The sequence below is a fragment of the Pygocentrus nattereri genome, chromosome 7 (assembly GCF_015220715.1).
Source record: "Pygocentrus nattereri isolate fPygNat1 chromosome 7, fPygNat1.pri, whole genome shotgun sequence".
NCBI classification, from domain to species: Eukaryota; Metazoa; Chordata; class Actinopteri; order Characiformes; family Serrasalmidae; genus Pygocentrus; species Pygocentrus nattereri.
In genome coordinates this window covers 23,940,130-23,960,095 of record NC_051217.1, presented here as the reverse complement: position 1 = coordinate 23,960,095, position 19,966 = coordinate 23,940,130, and the positions used below count along the sequence as shown (strand labels likewise).

General features: G+C 41.1%; 1 protein-coding gene across 4 annotated transcripts in view; it reads right to left on the bottom strand.

Moving 5' to 3' along the window:
* The window catches only part of gdpd4a (glycerophosphodiester phosphodiesterase domain containing 4a), a 63,727-nt gene that overhangs the window by 21,261 nt on the left and 22,500 nt on the right, over positions 1-19,966 (bottom strand). For all 4 annotated transcript variants that reach the window (XM_017704175.2, XM_037539748.1, XM_037539749.1 and 1 more), the window contains exons 2-9: positions 18,371-18,677; positions 14,708-14,811; positions 12,406-12,499; positions 12,261-12,320; positions 11,090-11,188; positions 10,868-10,961; positions 4,751-4,896; positions 2,743-2,825 (exon numbers count right to left, since the gene is read on the bottom strand). In XM_017704175.2, the coding sequence (XP_017559664.1) occupies positions 2,743-2,825; positions 4,751-4,896; positions 10,868-10,961; positions 11,090-11,188; positions 12,261-12,320; positions 12,406-12,499; positions 14,708-14,811; positions 18,371-18,553 (863 nt within the window). In that variant the 5' untranslated portion in view covers positions 18,554-18,677. The remainder of the gene's footprint in view (positions 1-2,742; positions 2,826-4,750; positions 4,897-10,867; positions 10,962-11,089; positions 11,189-12,260; positions 12,321-12,405; positions 12,500-14,707; positions 14,812-18,370; positions 18,678-19,966) is intronic.

Genomic DNA, 19,966 nt, shown 5'->3' with positions numbered 1-19,966 from the left:
AATCAGGGAAAATGGGGAAGCTTTTATAGCCTCCCAGCGGTCCGATATCATTACGGCAAAGAGACGGCCAGCGAAGGCGAAACAGAGCGAATCAACAGGAAAAACCCGGCTTGCCGCCGTTGAGATGAAGGATGAATTCTACAGTTTTGCCGCTTTTGCTTTATCTAGACAATGAATGCAGTTAACATCTGAACACTAGTACAGTATTATATAAAACCATGCACAGTATAGTGCAGTACGTATACATGTGAACAAGACAGTGTACAGGGCAGTATTGTAAAGTACAACCCCATTTCCAAAAAAGTTGGGAAGCTGTGCAGATGCAATGATGTGCAAATCAGTTAAACCATATTCTGTAATGAAAATACTACAAAGACAACAAATCAAACGTTGAAACTGTGAAAACTGCTTCAAAAAATATAATCTTGTTTTGAATTTTACGCCAACAACATGTTCTAAAAAAGTTGGGACGGGGGCCTGTTTCATCACCTCTTCTTTAACAGCACTCAGTAAGCATTTGGGAACTGAGGAGATGCTGCTGTAGTTCTGAAAGTGAAATGTTTTCTGTTCTTATTTGATTCAGGATTTCAGCTGCTCATCAGTTTCAGGGGCTCGTTTGTCATATTTTTCATTTCATAAAGTGCCAAATGTTCTCAATGGTGACCGGTCTGGACTAAAGGCAGGTCAGTTTAGCACTTGGAGCAATGCTGTTGTAATACATGCAGATTGTGACATCGTCTTGCTGAAATAATCAAGGCCTTCCAAGAAAAAGATGTCATCTGGACGGCAGCAGATGTTGCCAAAGCCTGTATATATCATTCAGCATTAAAGGTGCCTTCACAGATGAGCACGTCACCCATGCCATGTGCACTAATGCCCCCCTAAACCATCATGAATACTGGCTTTTGAACTGTGTAAAGATAACAAGCTGAGTGGTCTTTAGCCCAGAGGACACAGTGTCCATGATTTCCACAAAGAATTTCAAATGTTTATTCGTTGAACCCCGGGAGAGCTCAGGCCCAGAGAAGGTGGCAGCGTTTCTGGATCCTGTTTATATGTTGTTTCTTCTTTGCGTTTTAAAGTTTTAACATTTGTGGATGCAGTGATGAACTGTCTTCACAGACAGTGGTTTTCAGAAGTGTTTCTGAGCCCATGCAGTGATTTCTACTACAGAATCATGTCTGTTCTAAATGCAGTGCCGTCTGAGGGCCCAAAGATCACAGCCAGCAAATATGGTTTTTGGCCTTGTCCCTCACATACAGAGATTTCTACAGATTCTCTGAGTCTTTTAATGATATTATGTACCATAGACAACGAAAAGCAGAAGTTCTTTGCTATTTTATGTTGAGAATTATTATGTTGAGTTATTCTTGAGTTTTTGCATTTGTGCAGTCTTTCACAGAGTGGTGAACCCTTCCTCATCTTTACTTCTGAAAGACTCTCTGAGATGCTCTTTTTCTACCCAGTGAAGATACTGACCTGTTGCTAATTAACCACCAGGTGTTTTTTAAGCATTGGACAACTTTACCAACCTTTTGTTCCCCCGCCTCAACTTTTTTGGAATGTGTTGTTGGCATCAAATTCAAAATGGGCAAATATTTTTCAATAAAACATAAAATTTCTCAACAGAAATGAAGAAGAGGTCACAAAAATAAAACAAATGCAGGTGCTCCTGTGGCATGGCTGCAGAAAACTAAAAAAATAAATGGTTCCATGCTGGGGGAGGTGAAAATCCAAAAAAGTATCCATCTGCATCCACAAGGCATGTGCAAAATAAGGACATGCCTATTGACATGGCATTGTCAGTTTCAACATTTGATTTGTTGTCTTTGTACTATTTTCAATAAAATATAGGCTTTAAATGATCTGTACATCATTGCATTTTGTTTTTATCTACATTAGGCAGCATCCCAACTTTTTAGGAAAAGGACTGTATTATAAAGTATACCATTGTATTGTATAGTATAGTGTAGTATTGTAAAGTATAAGGTAGCATGTATAATGTAGTATAGTATTGTTTGTATAGCATATTGTAGTGTAGTATGTATAGCGTAGTTAGCATAGTTTAGTGAAGTATGTATTGCATAGTGTGTTGTGTATAGTCTTGTAAACGGTGGTATGTATAGCACAGCATTGTATAATGCAGTTTGTTTAACGCAGTGTGGAGATATACGTAGTCTTGTACAGTGTAGTATAGTGTTTAGTGTAGTGTAGTTTGTATAATGCAATACAGTATCCCATTCACTGTTGTATAGTGTTGTGTAGTATATTGTTTAGTGTAGTGTAGCATATATAATGTAGTACAGATTAGTATGTATAGTATAGTATAGTTTGTGATTTTGCAGGCAGCCATATTCTTAAATAATGTAAATAACTGAAGGCAGTGAGCAAGACTGGATCTTCTGAATGGGTGGATCTTTGAAGGTGAGCTCTGTAGCTGATGACAGAGGGCTCAAAAGAGAAAGCTCATGGCTGGACATGTGCCTGGCCACTGGGCATACAGGAAGTGTGTGTGGCTACTTATAAGGTGAGAGCAGGAGAGGAGACTAATACAGCCTGAAATAATGACAGTAATGGATAAGGGAGAACATGAGAGGCAGAGGGAAAGTGAAAGAGGCACAGGAGAGGATAGAAAAAGACAGAGAGGAAGAGAAGGAGAGAATGAGAATGAAGGAGAAAGAGAGGAGGGGGAAAAGGGGAAATGAGAAGGAGAAAAAGCGAAAGAGATGGAGAGAAACTCACCTTATGGTGACGTCGGTCTCCAGCCCTTCTCCTCCGGCCTCCACAGCCCTCTGGAAGGACAGCTGCGTGTTCTCGGGAGCGAGCTAGAAACACAATAGAACATTCCACCCCTGTGACTCAGAGAACTCCATGAAAAATGATAACATATTTCTGAAAATGTGAAATTACCTGAAGTTCTGCAAACCTCTTTCAGTAAAAAAGAAACTATTTAAACCCTCAAAAAATGATTAATCTATCTGTTCATTCAACCTTGCGGTCAGGGCCAGTATGCTTACACTCTGGGGGTCCCACGCCCCACCCACCCCAATCAAGTTCTTTTGTTTGCAAGAATAAAATAAAAAATGATAATTCATTTTTATAAAGAAAAAATATAGGAAAATCTCTGGACTTCTTGACTTAAACTATTACATAAATTGGAAAAAAATACAACTACATATTTACTATTTTAATACTACTTTACAATACAACAGCATTTGAGAGCCACTGTTAATAAAAATGAAAATAGTAGACTTTGAGAATAAAGTCATAATACTTAGAGAAAAAGTCGTAATATTTCAATAACAAAAGTCATAGCATTACGACATTAAAGTAGCATTAATACCAGGAAAGGTCAGTATTGTGGACAAAGGCTTTGCGGAGTGAAGCAGCACCTCCTCATGTTAAATGAGTGGTGTTGAGTTGGTGGAGCTGCACTTTCATATCGATTCCCCCATAAAGAAACACTCAGCCTCCCCGTCTCTCCTGCTCATCAGCACCAGCCTGGTATTAGTGTAAGAACCGGTTGAAACGGCTGAGCAGGAAACTGTACCTAGAATAAAGAGCCAGACGGACTCGGAGGAAACCGTGTTTATCTAAAATAAAGAGCCAGACTGACTCGGAGGAAACCATGTTTATCTAGAATAAAGAGCCAGATGGACTCAGAGGAAACTGCATTTATCTAAAATAAAGAGTCAGATGGACTTGGAGGAAACCACTTTTATCTAGAATAAAGAGCTGGACGGACTCGGAGGAAACTGTCTGTCTGTGTTGTTGAAGGAGAACCTCAGGCAGGGTCGTCTACACGGCTATCAGGGGGCTACATCTCCCCCCATTCAAACAGGGCATGAAGTTTCATGAAGATCAAAACGATCCACAGAGACAGGAGTGAGTGGAGCTCCAGTGCCAGGACAGCAACCGAGACCCCAATGCATTATAGAAGCCCCCTACAATTAGCGCCCCTACAGTTAGCCCCCTACAGTCAGCCTCCCTACAGTTAGCCCCCCTACAGTTAGCCCCCCTTACAGACCACTTTATCCTCCAAATATTACAACTTTATTCTCCAAATATTATGACTTTATTCTCAAAGTCTTCTATTTTTATTTTTATTTACAGTGGCCCTAAAATGTATAATGAAGTACGGTGTAGTACAAAGTCATATGTACTGTTATATAGTGTAGTGTAGGATGCCTAATGCAGTATATTGTGACAATGTTGCAAATGGTAGATGGGAGATTTATAAAGAGCATAAAACACCTCAAAACATTAATTTAGCAATTATTTCCACATTTCCATATAACCATCTGTCTCACTGTCTCACTAGCATTATCATCAGCTTGGGAGCAACACAGGAAACAGTCAACATCACCACATAAAAGCAATCGTTTGTCTGCAATTTTAACACATCTCAACGTTCTGAGTTGTACACTTGAAGAAGGACAGTACATTATGTTATAAACTGCTATGAGCATGTAAAACATTAGTGCTTATTATATTATTATATATACTATATAATATGCCATATTGGAGGTACAAGGTTTAGTCACAACAGCAATAAAGTACATATTTTCCTAGGTTACATGAAATAATTTCATTGTGACTTTTTAAAAGTCAAACAAACAATTACATTTTCAGGGGAATTTTTAAAAATTTAGGTTTTCTGTTTGGCACTCCTGTGAAATAATAAAATGCCCCGTGCCATGAATGTAAGGGTTAAACACACAGCCGCTGGTGATATAAACGGAAAGGTTACCATGGGGGCTCCTCTGTGCCCGATGAGGATCGGCGCCGGGCCCAGTGTACCCTCCTCTTTAATGCAGGGGGAATACATGCCCAGTGGAACCAGATACAGAGTGAAGAGCACAGCCAGGTACAATCCCAGAATAATCACCTGCCTCACTGCACAACAAACACAACACAGAAACACACACGTCTCAGAAATACGGCAATTTAAGTGGCAGCTGGGAAAGATATGAAGGTAGAGATTCATCAGTTCTGGAATGCTAGAATTCTTTATAATAATATTTTTGGTTAAGATATAATTAGGGCTATTTTTAAATGAAAAAAATGAAATGAAAAAATCCTTTAGTTGTTTTTATTGTGTATATTTCACTACAGTGCAAACAGCTTCTCATGTTCCATTAAGGTAAGTTTATTTTTAGTAATATGTCTAATGGAATCAATTGGAAACTAAATAAATGGATTCAACATATACACTCAAGCATTTGCCTTTGTGGACTCCAGTAAAGCCACAATAAGTACAAAACTGCAAGTCTGAGGAGATCAGATATACATTATATAACCAAACACTATTGGCTCGTCTGCCTTTACACACATATGAATATGAGTGACATCCCATTCTTAATCCATGGGGTTAATATGATGTCCCCCACCCTTTGCAGCTATAACAGCTTCAACTCTTCTGTGAAGGCTTTCTACAAGGTTAGGCGTGTTTATGGGAATTTTTGACCGTTCTTCCAGAAGCACATTTGTGAGGTCAGATGCTGATGTTGGACGAGAAGGCCTGGCTCACAGTCTCCGCTCTAATTCATCCCAAAGGTGTTCTCTCGGGTGCAGGCCAGTCAAGTTCTTCCACACCAAACTGGCTCATCCATGTCTTTATGGACCTGCTTTGTGCACTGGTGTGCAGTCATGTTCGAACAGGAAGGGGCCGTCCCCAAACTGTTCCCACAAAGTTGGGAGCATGAAATTGTCCAAAATCTTATGGTGCTGAAGCATTAAGAGTTCCTTTCACTGGAATTAAGGGGCCGAGCCCAGCTCCTGAAAAACAACCCCACACCATAATCCCCCCTGAGAGCAACGCATTCTTTCACTAATGTCTGTAGAAGCAGTCTGCAGGCCTAGGGGCTTGGTTTTACACACCTGTAACCATGAACGAGAGTCCAACACCTGAATTCAATGATTTGGATGGGTGAGTGAATACTTATGTATATGAAAATCCACTTGAATAAGGAAGGAGAAAGTTAAGCTGACTCCTAGCAACCTGGAAAAGCTGGTCGACCCCAAAACTGCCCCACGAGATAAACAGCACTTAAAGCTTTGATCTTTGAGAGAGAGGAGAAAATCATGTGTGTGTGTGTGTGTGTTTGTGTGTCAGGGTGGACAACATGGACAGGCTGCTGACTGGTTACAGCTGCTAAAGGAGAACTCTACGCTGGACACTTGTGATAGTTTAAACATCTGTGACTTTTACATAAATTCTTATGACTGTATTGATAAAAAAACTATAAAAACAAAAACATGAACCACACACAAGGCTTAACTTTTGCACAGTACTGTAATATGATCATATTCAAATAGAGTACATCATGCTGAATTCATAAAAGCACCAAGACTGATATGTAATAATGTTCTGTGGCAGTAGCTGAACAGAATGGAGCTCATTCAGTGTGAACCAGACATTGAGCATTCATAACCAGCCCTGACGAAAGCTGTGTGATCTGACCCAACACCTGCTACAGAGCCATATCACTCTCCCCACTTGCAGCCTGTTTGTTCAGGCCGAGAAAAAAGTTCCTGAATACACTGGAGGTCTGAGCCCAGGTCTGTGCAATCCTGCTGCAGCTGTGAAACGAGCGGTATTCAGGACTGGTACAAAGGTGGTTTAATAAGTCATTACACAACTCTTAGGAAGTGACATCAGTCTGTTATGGGAAAAACAGGGTGATAATCACATGTTTATGTCTCTGCTTTACTGTTCCACATTCAGCTCTCTCTATTACAGCCCGCAGAGTTGAGCTTGCTGGCCAAAACAGCCCTTAGAAGTAGCACATATTACCACAGATAACTGCTGTAACTTTACATGTATTGTTTCTCACTCACTCCTTACTAGAACAAGAGGAGAACTTTTGAAGAGGAGACTCGAAACTATTCTTTAGGAAGGAGCGCAGACTCAAAGCTGTCCATACAGAATATAATCAAATTTAAATCTAGTCCATTATGTAACTACATAATTACATAACTGTGCAATTACATTAAAATAATAAAGAGAGAACATCTGACATCCCATTATTAATCCATAGGGTTTAATATGATGTTGGCTCACCCTTTGCAGCTATAACAGCTTCAACTCTTCTGGGAAGGCTTTCCACAAGGGTTAGGAGTGTGTTTATGGGAATTTCTGACCATTCTTCCAGAAGCGCATTTGTGAGATCAGAGAAGGCCTGGCTCGCAGTCTCCACTCTAATTCATTCCAAAGGTGTTCCATTGGGTTGAGGTCAGGACTCTGCAGGCCAGTCAAGTTCTTCCACACCAAACTGCCTCATCCATGTCTTTATGGTCCTTGCTTTGTGCACTGGTGCGCAGTCATGTTGGAACAGGAAGGGGTCGTCGCCAAACTGTTCCCACAAAGTTGGGAGCATGAAATTGTCCAAAATCTCTTGGTGCTGTAGTGTTAAGAGTTCCTTTCACTGGAACTAAGGGGCCGAGCCCAACTCCTGAAACACAACCCCACACCATAATCCCCCCTGAGAGCGACCCATTCTTTCACTAATGTCTGTAGAAGCAGTCTGCAGGCCTAGGGGCTTGGTTCTATACACCTGTGGCCATGGAAGTGATTGGAACACCTGAACTCAATTATTTGGATGGGTGACTGAATACTTTTGCAAATATAGTATAGATAGAGAGAGAAAGAGGTGTAAATAGAAAAAGTAAGTGAAAGAGAGAAAGAGAAGGAATAGGGTGAGAGAGAGAGAGAGAAAGAGAGAGAGAGAGAGAGGAAGAGAGATGAAAGAAGTAAGAGTGACAGAGAACAGACAGCAAAAGAGCAGAATAAGATGTAAAGAGAAAAAGAGATGAAGTGAAAGAGAATAAAAGAGGGAGAGAGATGTAAGAGTGAAAGAGATAAAGGAGAATGAAAGAGAGAAGACAGAGAAAGATGTAAAGAGAAAAAGAGGGACAGACAGAGAGAGCACAGCAGCGAACGAGAGAAGATGTAAAAAGAGAAATGCAAATGTGAGGGAAATAGAGAAAAGAGTGAAAAAGACAAAGAGAGAAATAAACAGATGCAGAAAGAGAATACTGACAGGGAGGAAAGAGATGGAGAGATATAGAGAGAGGAGAGAGAATGAGAAGGAGACAGAGAGGGAAATGTAGAGAGATGGAGAGAAAGAAAAAGTGAAAAAAGAGAGAGGAATGAAAGAGAGACGGAGATGAAATACAGAAGAGAGAGAGAAAGATAAGTATATACACTGTCCATTTTATCAGCTCCACTTACTGTATAGCTGCACTTTGAAGTTCTACAGTTGCAGACTATAGTCCATCTGTTTCTCTGATATTTTGCTACCCTCTTTTACCCTGTTCTTCAGTAGTCAGGACCCCCATGGGCCCTCACAGAGCAGGTACTATTGGGTGGTGGGCCATTCTCGGCACTTCAGTAACACTGAATACACCGGTAGTGGTGGTGTTAGTGGTGTGTGTTGGTGTGTGTAGCGCAGGTACGAGTGGATTAGTAACAGCAGTGCTGCTGGAGATTTTAAACACCTCCGTGTCGCTGCTGGATTGAAAATATTCCACCAACCAAAAATATCCAGCCAACAGCGTGCCATGGGCAGCGTCCTGTGACCACTGATGAAGGACTAGAGGATGACCAACACAAACTGTGCAGCAGCAGATGAGCTATCGTCTCTGACTTCTACAAGGTGGACGGATAAGGTAGGAGTGTCTAAAAGAGTGGACACATTGTTTAAATACTCCAGCAGCACTACTGTGTCTGATCCACTCTCACCAGCACAACACATACTGACAAACCACCACCACGTCAGTGTTACTGCAGTGCCACCACCCAAATAGTACGTGCTCTGTGAGGGTCCACAGGGCTCCTGACTGCTGAAGAACGGGATAAAAGGGGGCAAAGTGTATATATATATATATATATATATATATATATATAGATAGATAGATAGATAGAGAGAGAGAGAGAGAGAGAGAGAGAGAGAGAGACAGAGAGAGATTGAGTGTCAAGAGAAAGATGTCAGTGTGGCGTTTGAACAATAGAACGACTGACACAGTCGGTGCAAGCCTGTAACCCTCTCTCTCCCTCTCTATCTCTCTCTCACTTGCTCATCTCCCTCTCTCTCCCATCTCCCTCTCTCTCTCTCATTAGTCATCCCCTCATCAGGCGCCCTCTGAGAGTCCAGACATGAGTCAGCCCCCCACCTCATCACCCATGACAACCAGACACACAGATGGAGAGAGAGGGAGGGCTGCAGAGGAAGAGTGAGAGGAATACAAAGAAAAAAAGAGATAGAAAGTGATGAAGCCACAGAGAGAAACACTCTGCCCGCCAAGGACGACTGATTCATAAACACATGACGCAGCTGATGTAAGGAGCCGCAGCACAGAGCTCTGATCTTTACACTGACACACTGGATATTCATTCACTCACTCATTACATACATCACTATCACGCACTCTGAACATGGTACTGTAACATTAATAAACAGAAATCTCACATAACCAGCTGTGAAAATGCTGTCAAACTGCCAAAAACACAAGTCACCCATTACTAAACTCCACCCCTTTATTACTTCCATTATGTCTAACAGGCTACAGGGCCTGGCATGTTAACTGTAGGGGTTTCAATGATGAGGATATATTCTAAGCAAAAAGTGTTTTATATACTGCCAAAAAGGCTCTTTAACTGAGAAGTAGAACCCCTCTCCGTGCTAAACAGAACCATCACTCCATTCAGGTTTCCAAGAGCACCAATCAGGGCACAGTGGTCACTTTGCTCTGAGCTTGTTTTGACCTGTTGGTCTCATACCAACCCAGTGCAGCACACGGTTCAACGTCATGGAAGCAGCGTAAAACTTTCGTAACAGGTACATCTACCTAAATGATGAATTAACCTAACACTGAGGCACTTAAGCCACTTTAAAATGTATATTACTCTATATTTTCTCTATATTTTGTGTATATTTTCTCTATATTTTGTGCATATTTTTTCTTTATTTATGTATATTTTCTCCATATTTTGTGCATATTTTTTCTTTATTTAGTGCACGTTTTCTCTATCTTTTCCCTATATTTTGTGTATATTTTCTCTATATTTTGTTTTGTTTGTTTTACTTTTACTTATGCACTTTCTGTAGATTATCTGAGCCTCACCACAAGCATTTCAATGCATAAATGTCCTGACTTGTTGTGCAAATGACAAATAAACTTGAAACTTTGATGTGAAATGGATCATGGTAGATAAGCTTACTAACCTAGATATTGTTTACAGTGGTGGTGGCTATTCACTACCCAAAACCACCAGTAAACTTATGTGTGTCTTCTGAGTTTTATACAGAACGTTGATGATGGTACAATAGCGATAAATCTGAAAAAAGAAGTTTTCTTTGGGTGCTATTTTGCCTTAGAACGCATTTACATTTCTGCCATAAAATCAGTTTAAAAAAACATATATGTTAGGCCAAATCTTTTGTAAAACAACGCCTCGGCCATCCGGCAACCTAGGTTTAATTATACAGAATTTTTTTTAAAAATGGGTGGAATTCCCTTTTAACTACGGTGTTCTACAATATATTGAGTACATTCTTAGTACAAAGGGCTTTATATAGTACTAAAAATTTCTATAACTTGTAACCAGAGCTGAACTCTTTTTAGCGGTATATAAAAAAGCTTTCCATGCTCACTGCTGCATTATTTTGGGCTGTTAACACCTGGCCCTGCACCATTATGTAGCCTGGCTGTTGGGAACCTCTACTGTAGCTATCAGCAAAAATGAAGCCAACCTACTGCAGCAAAAACAGCAACAGTCAAAACATTTGTACAGACAGACAACTACGTAAGGCTCAGTATACAGCAATATGTACACAGCAGTACTACAGTGAATAGCAGTACTCACCTCTCTTATTCATTCGAAAGAAGTGTAAGGCTATTGGCCAGGACAGGAGAGTCATTAACAAGACTCCACCCACATGGAGGAAGGGTGCTGTGACCTGTAGACAATTCAGATAATAAATGGCATATTATTAATAAGTTTAATCATTACAGTCAGGCATGTGACTGACTGTAATGAAGCTGCTGAGATGATCTGCAGTTTGTGAGCTAACATGGCTTGACCGACCTGAAAGGAGAGCAGGAGGGTTTTCCACTCTTTGCTCCACAGATCAGAGAGCACAGCTGTGGCACTGATAGAGAAGGTGAGGGTCACCAGAATACCAATCTACAAAACGGAAAAAAGAAAATAGAAAGATTTAGTATGGTTTATATAAGTATTCACGCACTTTTGCTTTTATTTAATATACTTCCAGTGCATATATCCACTTCATACTGACACACATAATGCATTTGATGTAATTGATTGCGCAACATTATTGTTTTCTGATTTATATTTTTCTTCTACTTCTGCCAGATTTCTGTCCACTAACAGGTCCCACAGATTTCAAGATATCGACACCGTTCTAACTTCAAAACGTTTGGTCTGATTGAGAAAGGTGTGCTTGAGCCGACAAACAGTTTTTGTGGAGTCTTTGTTAAATTAAACATTTTTTCCCATAGGAATGAATGGGGTGAAAAACTGCACGCCCATCTACGGTACTTCTGCTCAATTGAAAGACACCATTTCACATTTACTATCTCAGGGTAGGCCCCCAAGCACAAACTCAATGTTGGTCTGACACACACTCATCTTATTGTCATTTTTTTTAATCATCCCTCATTTCTCCCATAGCCTCCCATTCATTTTTGACCTCACACTAAGCCTAATATTTCTTTGCCCAATAGCCACCATACTGCATGTATTCAACCAGGGCAGGACTTCAAACTCTATTGCACAGGCATATTGACCTGCACTCCTCTATGTGTTACTTTTTCATCCCTTATTCCTTCCCCCATTCAAATTCTAACCTTTCCTTTGCCCAACAAACACCAGGCTGCATACACTCATTCAGGGCAGAACCCCAAGGTCTAATCCACAGGCATACTGACACTCCTCTGCGTGTCTTTTTTTTTTCATCCATTGCCCCCATTCATTTTTCACAACACTTAGCAAAAACACAACTAACAACCACTCAGTTCACACCCCTCTTGCCATAGCAACCACCTAGCAACAAGCAACTGTGTAATCACTCTGCATTTTCTTCAGGAGAGGCACTATGCTAGTAAATATGAACAACTATATGCAATGGAAGTATATTAAATAACAAAAACAGAAGTGCTAAAATATTGTGTCCCCTCACTTTATTTAAATTCACTGCAGAAATAATAATAAAGACCATAAACCATAAAGTGTTCACCTTGTGGCTCCAGTGTAGGTAAAGCCTCTGTCCCTCAGAGAGAAGGCACACCGCTAAGACCTGCCAGTATGTAAAATTACATCAGATAACAAGCAAAACACTTCACAGAGCTACGTTTAACATAGCTGCAGTTCCTTATTCTCACCAGCAGGAGGGCGATGTAGGTGAAAAGTGCTGCAGACACCACCAGCAGCACTACCGACCAGGGGAACCAAAAGCCCAGGTTTCCGAAGTTAAACCTGAGTGCACATGACATACAAGAGACAACAAACGCAGGTTAATTTAGTAGAAGTTAAGTAGTTAATTTTGTAGAATACAGGCCGCCAGGAGTGTCTTTAGATGGTCAACAGCCAATTATGGGCTGCTATCAAAAGACAATGGGCAGTCAATATGTTCATATTCACAAGCCTCAAGACATAAGACTTCAAAATGCTGCCATCTCAAAGGGGAATTCCACTGTTTCTGCATAATTAAACGTTTGAGATGACTGCAAAGTCATTCAGAGTGATTTAGTGTGAAATGCTTCACTAGAGAAACGTACTGAGTCAGAATTGTTCACAGTGGTGATGATAGGAACCAGACGTCTGAAGAATTCAACGTCTCTAAAAGTTCCCTCACTGACAATAATTACACTAAAAGGTTATGTATACACTGCCTGAGGCCTTGTATTATGATTGTTTTGAAATAAGGTTTTGGCCTGAAACATATTTTTTAATCCAGTCATGGCGGAGGGGAACATGAGCAGTGTTTATCACTATTTTACCACCAACAACATTACATAAATAAATTCAAAGCCACATGTAAGTTCTCTGGTGGTTCTGGACAGTATATAAAATGTCTATATTTGTGTTGCAGACATCATGACGCCTGGTTCCCATCCCCACCACTGCAAAGACGTCTGAACCATTTCACACCAAACCCCTCAGAATGACTGTTTACATCTCAACCACTGAATGATACAGAAATTTTGAAAAATAAGTGCAATTCTATTTAATGAAACTTTCAGTTTACTAATTTCACAAACTGACCATTTTAGAGATGAAACACACAAGGAGAGAAAAAGACCAGGCTAGTAATGTTAGCTGAGGTAACATCTTCATTAGCATCTGTCTGTTTATGTAAAAGACTACGGCCCATTTCACACCAGATGTTAATCCAGAACCACTACGCGTCGCTTGGTATTTCACACCAGATGTTAATCCAGAACCACTACGCATCACTTGGTATTTCACACCGGACATGACACACAAGCAAGAGCGGTAGCTGTTTGTGTTGCGTTCTCACATAATGAAAACATCTGTACTGTCCATTTATTATTCATGTAAGCTTCATGTAAATGACATAAAGAGATCAACAATAAAATCTTCACTAGCTGCCAGTGTGCTGCATTAACCTACTCAAGGGACTTCAGTCAAGCTGAGTTAAACACAGATTTGTTGATTTATTAGCCTAGATTGTATATTATAGCAGAGACACTGCATTTGACTACTGTTTCTGCATAGAAACTACTAGCATGCTGCGTGCAGCACGTGTCAGATATAGACCCAATGTGCGCAGGCTACAGTGATTAATATAGGAGCATGTTGCGCGTCATGCGGCACGATTCCGGTGTCTGGTGTGAAATGAGCTTTACTGATGTTCTCTGAGTAAATTACCCTAGCCTAAGGGTAAGTGCATTCCTAATTAAAAACCTGCTCCTTGCTGTTCCCTGTATGAATTTGGATGACCTTATGATGTTAGCCATGACTATGGGAACCATTTTGTGGGTCTCCTTAAAGTAACGTGCTGATAAAGGGCTGAACATGAGGCACACACAATCCTACCCTGCTAGAAAAACTAGCACAGACCAGCATAGTGTTTTGGAAGCTGGTACGGTGGTTAATCAACATGACCATCCCAGATAACCAGCTGAACCAGCACTAGACTGGCATGGCACACCTGGCGGTCTGTTCTGCTTTTTCAACAGGGTGAGAGCATATAACCTTGGAAAAACAGGAACCTGGAAGTACAGGTACGCTCCCATGCTCAGAGCCGAATGTTGTCGCTGACGTGCATATCTTAGTTTAAAATAATGGCTTTTAAATTTAGGTTTCAATAGAAACCTAATAGAAAATTTCGATAGGGAGAGGATCCAGCTGAGGTGGTTCGGGCATCTAATCCGGATGCCCCCTGGATGCCTCCTGGTGGGGGTGTACCAGACACGGCTTACTGGGACAAGACCCGGGGTCGTCCAAGGACCCGCTGGAGGGATTACATTTCCAAGTTGGCCTGGGAACGGCTTGGGGTGCCCAGGAATGAGCTGGAGGAAGTTGAGGGGGACAGGATCGTCTGGGATTCTCTGATCTCCCAACTGCTACTGCTACCCAATCTGGACTAAGCAGTTAACGACGATGATGATGATCAAGTCGTGCGCGGTACATTCGTTGTGCTGTGGCGTTTATGCTTACCAATCAAAGTCGTTGTAGTCATTCTGAGCCTCGCTCCAGAAATACAGGAACACCAGCGTCAGGAAAAACGTAACGATGAGGAGGCCAAAACTTCCACACTCCAGCTAAAACAACCACAGTCAACACACACAATAAAAATGGCTTTTAGTAACTGATTTAGTGCACGTCAGATTGAGGCGATTCTGTAGAAGTGCGTCAGACTAACGCGCCCTTTAAAATTCCTCAAATCAACAGATCAATACGCCCCGGCCTCTTAGCTCACACAAAGAAAGAGTGAGTCATCTAAGGGCCGAGCGTCACAGCTGCTCTAATACTGCTGATGAACAGCAACACTACATCATGATGCAAACCATCGCAGTGCTTGAGCAACCTTTATATGCACCCTCTATTTAGTCATAAGAAGGCTTCAGAGCTAAATCAGGGCAGATTTGTTTTTCTGGAGTGAAAAAATGCTCCTTTTACAAAACAGCATGTGTCAGCAGAGAGTGTGTAATCGATGCAGCGCTCAGCACTCGAGAAAAGTGAAATCAGCAAATGCAGCCAAAGTGACCGAATAAGCTTTCTATAATGAAGCACAGCAGCTGGAGGGTTTTCAGTTTTCAGGGTTTGTGTGCATGCTGTCAGGATGTTTAGCTTACGGGAGGGCTCGAATTGTTGCTGTACGTGTGGGAGAGCTTCATGCTTGTCCAATTAGGATTTATACACGTTGTATTTCTAGATGTTCTCGCTACGGATGTGAATTCTGACTAATTTTGATATTTGAGTACTGAATAAGGGCATAATGAACAGCTGTATGAACTGCAGGGAAGGAAAAAGCAAAAAATAATAACTGCTGATTCCCCACAGAGGAATGCATCTGAAAAAGTGTTTTATTATTCAAAAATGGCCAAAGGAAAGTTCAGATGAGTTAATGCGCTAATACGACACTGGGTGCAGATGAGGACTTGCCTTCTACAGAGGGTCTTTTCTACTCTGTGGATGACGTGCCAACATGTTATTTTTCAGAGAAGTGTATTTTCTTGTTTTCATGTATTTGGGCAAAAAGCCAATAAACTCACAGAAGAAGACATGACATAAACATAATGGGGCATAAATTCAAACTTCATGCTGTGGCTTTTTTAAAAGATTGATCCACTTTTTATTGATCCACAAATTATAAACGAAGAATATTAAAACCTTAATTTCATCAAGTATGCATCTGGTTGTGAACAGATGATGTCTTAGATTGGATTAAGGTTTAAAAATCTGATTAAGAAATCATATGATAAAGAGGCTGGATTTTAGCTCAGTAGCCAGATTTCTCAGGGCTGTAAACTCTTACTCTGATTTCTTTCAGATTTCTCAGCGCTGTAAACTCTTACTCTGATTTTTTTCAGATTTCTCAGCGCTGTAAACTCTTACTCTGATTTTTTTCAGATTTCTCAGCGCTGTAAACTCTTACTCTGATTTTTTTCAGATTTCTCAGCGCTGTGAACTCTTACTCTGATTTCTTTCAGATTTCTCAGGGCTGTAAACTCTTACTCTGATTTCTTTCAGATTTCTCAGTGCTGTGAACTCTTACTCTGATCTCTTTCAGATTTCTCAGTGCTGTAAACTCTTACTCTGATTTCTTTCAGATTTCTCAGCGCTGTGAACTCTTACTCTGATTTCTTTCAGATTTCTCAGGGCTGTAAACTCTTACTCAGATTTCTTTCAGATTTCTCAGGGCTGTGAACTCTTACTCTGATTTCTTTCAGATTTCTCAGTGCTGTAAACTCTTACTCAGATTTCTTTCAGATTTCTCAGGGCTGTGAACTCTTACTCTGATTTCTTTCAGATTTCTCAGTGCTGTGAACTCTTACTCTGATTTCTTTCAGATTTCTCAGTGCTGTGAACTCTTACTCTGATTTCTTTCAGATTTCTCAGTGCTGTGAACTCTTACTCTGATTTCTTTCAGATTTCTCAGCGCTGTGAACTCTTACTCTGATTTCTTTCAGATTTCTCAGTGCTGTGAACTCTTACTCTGATTTCTTTCAGATTTCTCAGTCTGAGCATGTGCAGAACAGATGGCGGTACCAGAAATAAGCGAGCAGCATCATTGTGAGATGCAGCAAAACACACGCTGTTCACTTATTTCCGGTACTGCCATCTGTTCTGCACATGCTCAGACTGAGAAATCTGAAAGAAATCTTGAGTAACAGTTTACAGCGCTGAGAAATCTGATTACTGAGCTAAAATCCAGCCCCTTTATCAGATTTCTTAATCAGATTTCTAGACCTTAATCCAATCTAAGACATCATCTGTTTACATGACCATTTGAATAATCAGACTTTGATTGGATTGCTGAGTGCATGTAAACACATGTCATCCCAGAGCCTGCTACACAATCACTGACTCCTCAGTCCTTCTTAGCAGGTCAAGATCTTCTCCTTTCGAGGAGGCAAAGTGTAGTATAATATAAATATTTACACATGAACACAAAACACAAAACTACCACAATTTACAGTTTAAAGAGCAAGACTGATAGCCTGTATATGTTCTTTCGTCTTGCCATGATGGAACGTAAAGAATACTTGAATAAGGCATCCCTAGATCATACCATGGCAGAGAAATTCACAATTTAATGTTACCTCCTGATCTAACGCAACTTGTGCAACTAATCCCAGGACTAAAGGGCATGTGAATATTAAAGATGTGGTATATTAGAGTTAATATAGTTAATATAATATATTAGAGATAATATAGGCACAATTTGCACACTTAGGCCGGGGTCTGCAAAATAGGCCCATATTATCCAACTCCAATATACCACACTTGCTTTAATGGTGGATTTTTAATGGAGAAACACTTTGCACTCAAAGTACAATGAGGCACAGAACCCTTTAATCGTGCAGGGGGTTTTGAGCATTCATTCTTTATAGAAGCAAGTTCTTTACTACAGAGCCCTTAAAGAACCATATCTTTTAAGAGTGTCCAGTAGTGTAAACTGCCATAAATAATGAATGTGGAAATTTAAAAAGAGCTAAATGAGTGATACATTTTACTAATAAATTAAATATAACTACATAATATTTAGCACTGTTGCCTCACAGCAAGTAGGGCCTGGGTTCGAGTCCCCGGGCCGGGTGACCAGGGCCATCTCTGTGTGAAGTTTGCATGTTCTCCCCGTGTCTGGGTTTCCTCAGGGTTCTCCGGTTTCCTCCCACAGTCCAAAGACATGCAGTCAGGCCAACTGGATGTGCTAGATTGCCCCTAGGTGTGAGTGAATGTGTCTGTTTGTCTGCCCTGTGATGGACTGGTGACCTGTCCAGGGTGTTTGTGAGCTAGAATAGGCTCACCGCCACCCGAAAGGAAAAGCGGCTTAGAAGATTTGTGTGTACATAATATTTAGTCATTATCGTATTTTTTCAGCCTCCTCCACTTTCTCTCCAAGTGCTACTTAGCTGGCGCTGGCAGTGACCATAGCTCATAACAGGTTTAAAATGGTTGTGTTTATGCAAGACCTTGAAATAAATGCTGTGAAATGTTTGAATATCTGTTTTTAGCAATAGATTATAAAAGAAAACTGTCATCTGACTGTTGATGAATAAAATGTTAGCACATAGCTTGTTTATGCCAAAAAACTGTAACAGTGACAATCCAACATTAAGAAATTTCAGGAGAAAGGAGGGCATGTCCTCTCACCCGGCTGCAGCAGCACTCTCCAGGCTGAGCTTTAGCCCTCTGATAGCGCCTCCACTGGCAGCCATACAGTCCGGCCAGACAGGAGACGAAGGGCTGGTGTTCATAGCGCTGAAGTAGCTGCCGCCGCACGACCTTTAATCTCCCCAGCTTCAGTCTGGACAGGCTGACCGGAGAGCGGCCCATGGGTCAGCCGATAAACACCAGCATGGAGAGAGAAAAAGAGATGGGAAGAAAGAGAGAGAGAGAGAGAGAGAGAGAGAGAGAGAGAGACTGGAGGAAAGACCGATCTATCCACACTGTTGGAGACCTGAGAGAGAGAGAGAGAGAGAGAGAGAGAGAGAGAGTTGGGGGGGGGTTGGGGGGGCAATAAGAAAGAACAGACAGAAGACAGAGAAATAGGAGGAAGAAAGAGAGTAGGAGAGAGAGGAAGAGAGACCGAAGGAGTGAGAAAGAGAGAGAAACAGAAAGGGAGCGAAAAGCAGGCGGACAGGCAAGAGAAGAGAGAGAGACAAAAAGGGAGAGAAGGTGAAGAAAGAGAGAGAAAGGGAGAGAGGGAAAGAAGACAGAGAGAAGGAGAAAGAGAGATACAAAGACAGAGAAGATAGAAAGAAAGTAATAGAAAGACAGAGAGAGGGAGAAGGGAAGGAGAGAGGTGCAGAAGAAGGGTGGCAGAAAGACAGGAAATAAAATCGGGGAGGGAAAGAAAGAAAAACAAAGGTGGTAGAGTGAAGGAGGGCGAGAGACACAGAAAGAGAGAAGGAAAAAGAAAGAGGTCAAGGGAGAGAGAGAAAACAAGAAAGAGTGGTAGAGAAATAAAGGCGGATGAATGAGAAGAAAAGGGGTGAAAGAGAGAATGGGAGAAAGAAATGGACAAATGGACAAGGAGAAAGAGAGGGTTAAAGAGAGTCAGAGAGAGTGAAAGAAAATATGAGAGGGAGAGAAAGAGAGAGAGAGAGAAAGAGAGAATTAAACGAGTTAAAAGAGAGACATGTCTTTTTCATCCATTCCTAATTTCTTCTTCATAATCCAGTCTTAACTACATAACGCTGCCCCCGAGCTGCTGTGAGGCAGCATGAAGGGGACAGAGACTGAGCGAGAGAGAGAGAGAGAGAGAGAGAGAGAGAGAGAGAGAGAGAGAGAGAGAGAGAGAGAGAGAGAGAGAGAGAGAGAGAGAGAGAGAGAGACTGAGTAAAGATGAAAGAGGTAGAGTGATGCTGAAGCACCACTCGAGGATTCAAGGACACGTTTTCACGTTAAATTTGAGGAAGCTTTTCAATTCTGCACCAGAGAGGAGCAGCAGCAGCAGCCAGTGCTGAAAAAACCTGACACCCAACACCTCAAATGACCTGCAACAGCCACACTTCAACATGGACATCTATACCACCTGCAGCAAAACAATATAAATCAGGAATAAAGTTTGGAAAAATAAGGGAAATATTAAAGGGAAATTCCACCAACTTCTCAAAATTTCTATACTTTATCATAGAGAAACATACAGACTCAGATCTCTACAGAGGTGGTGATAGGAACCGGGGGTCACTATGACTACAACATAGAAATAGACACTTAATTTACCATCCAAAACCACAAGTGAAC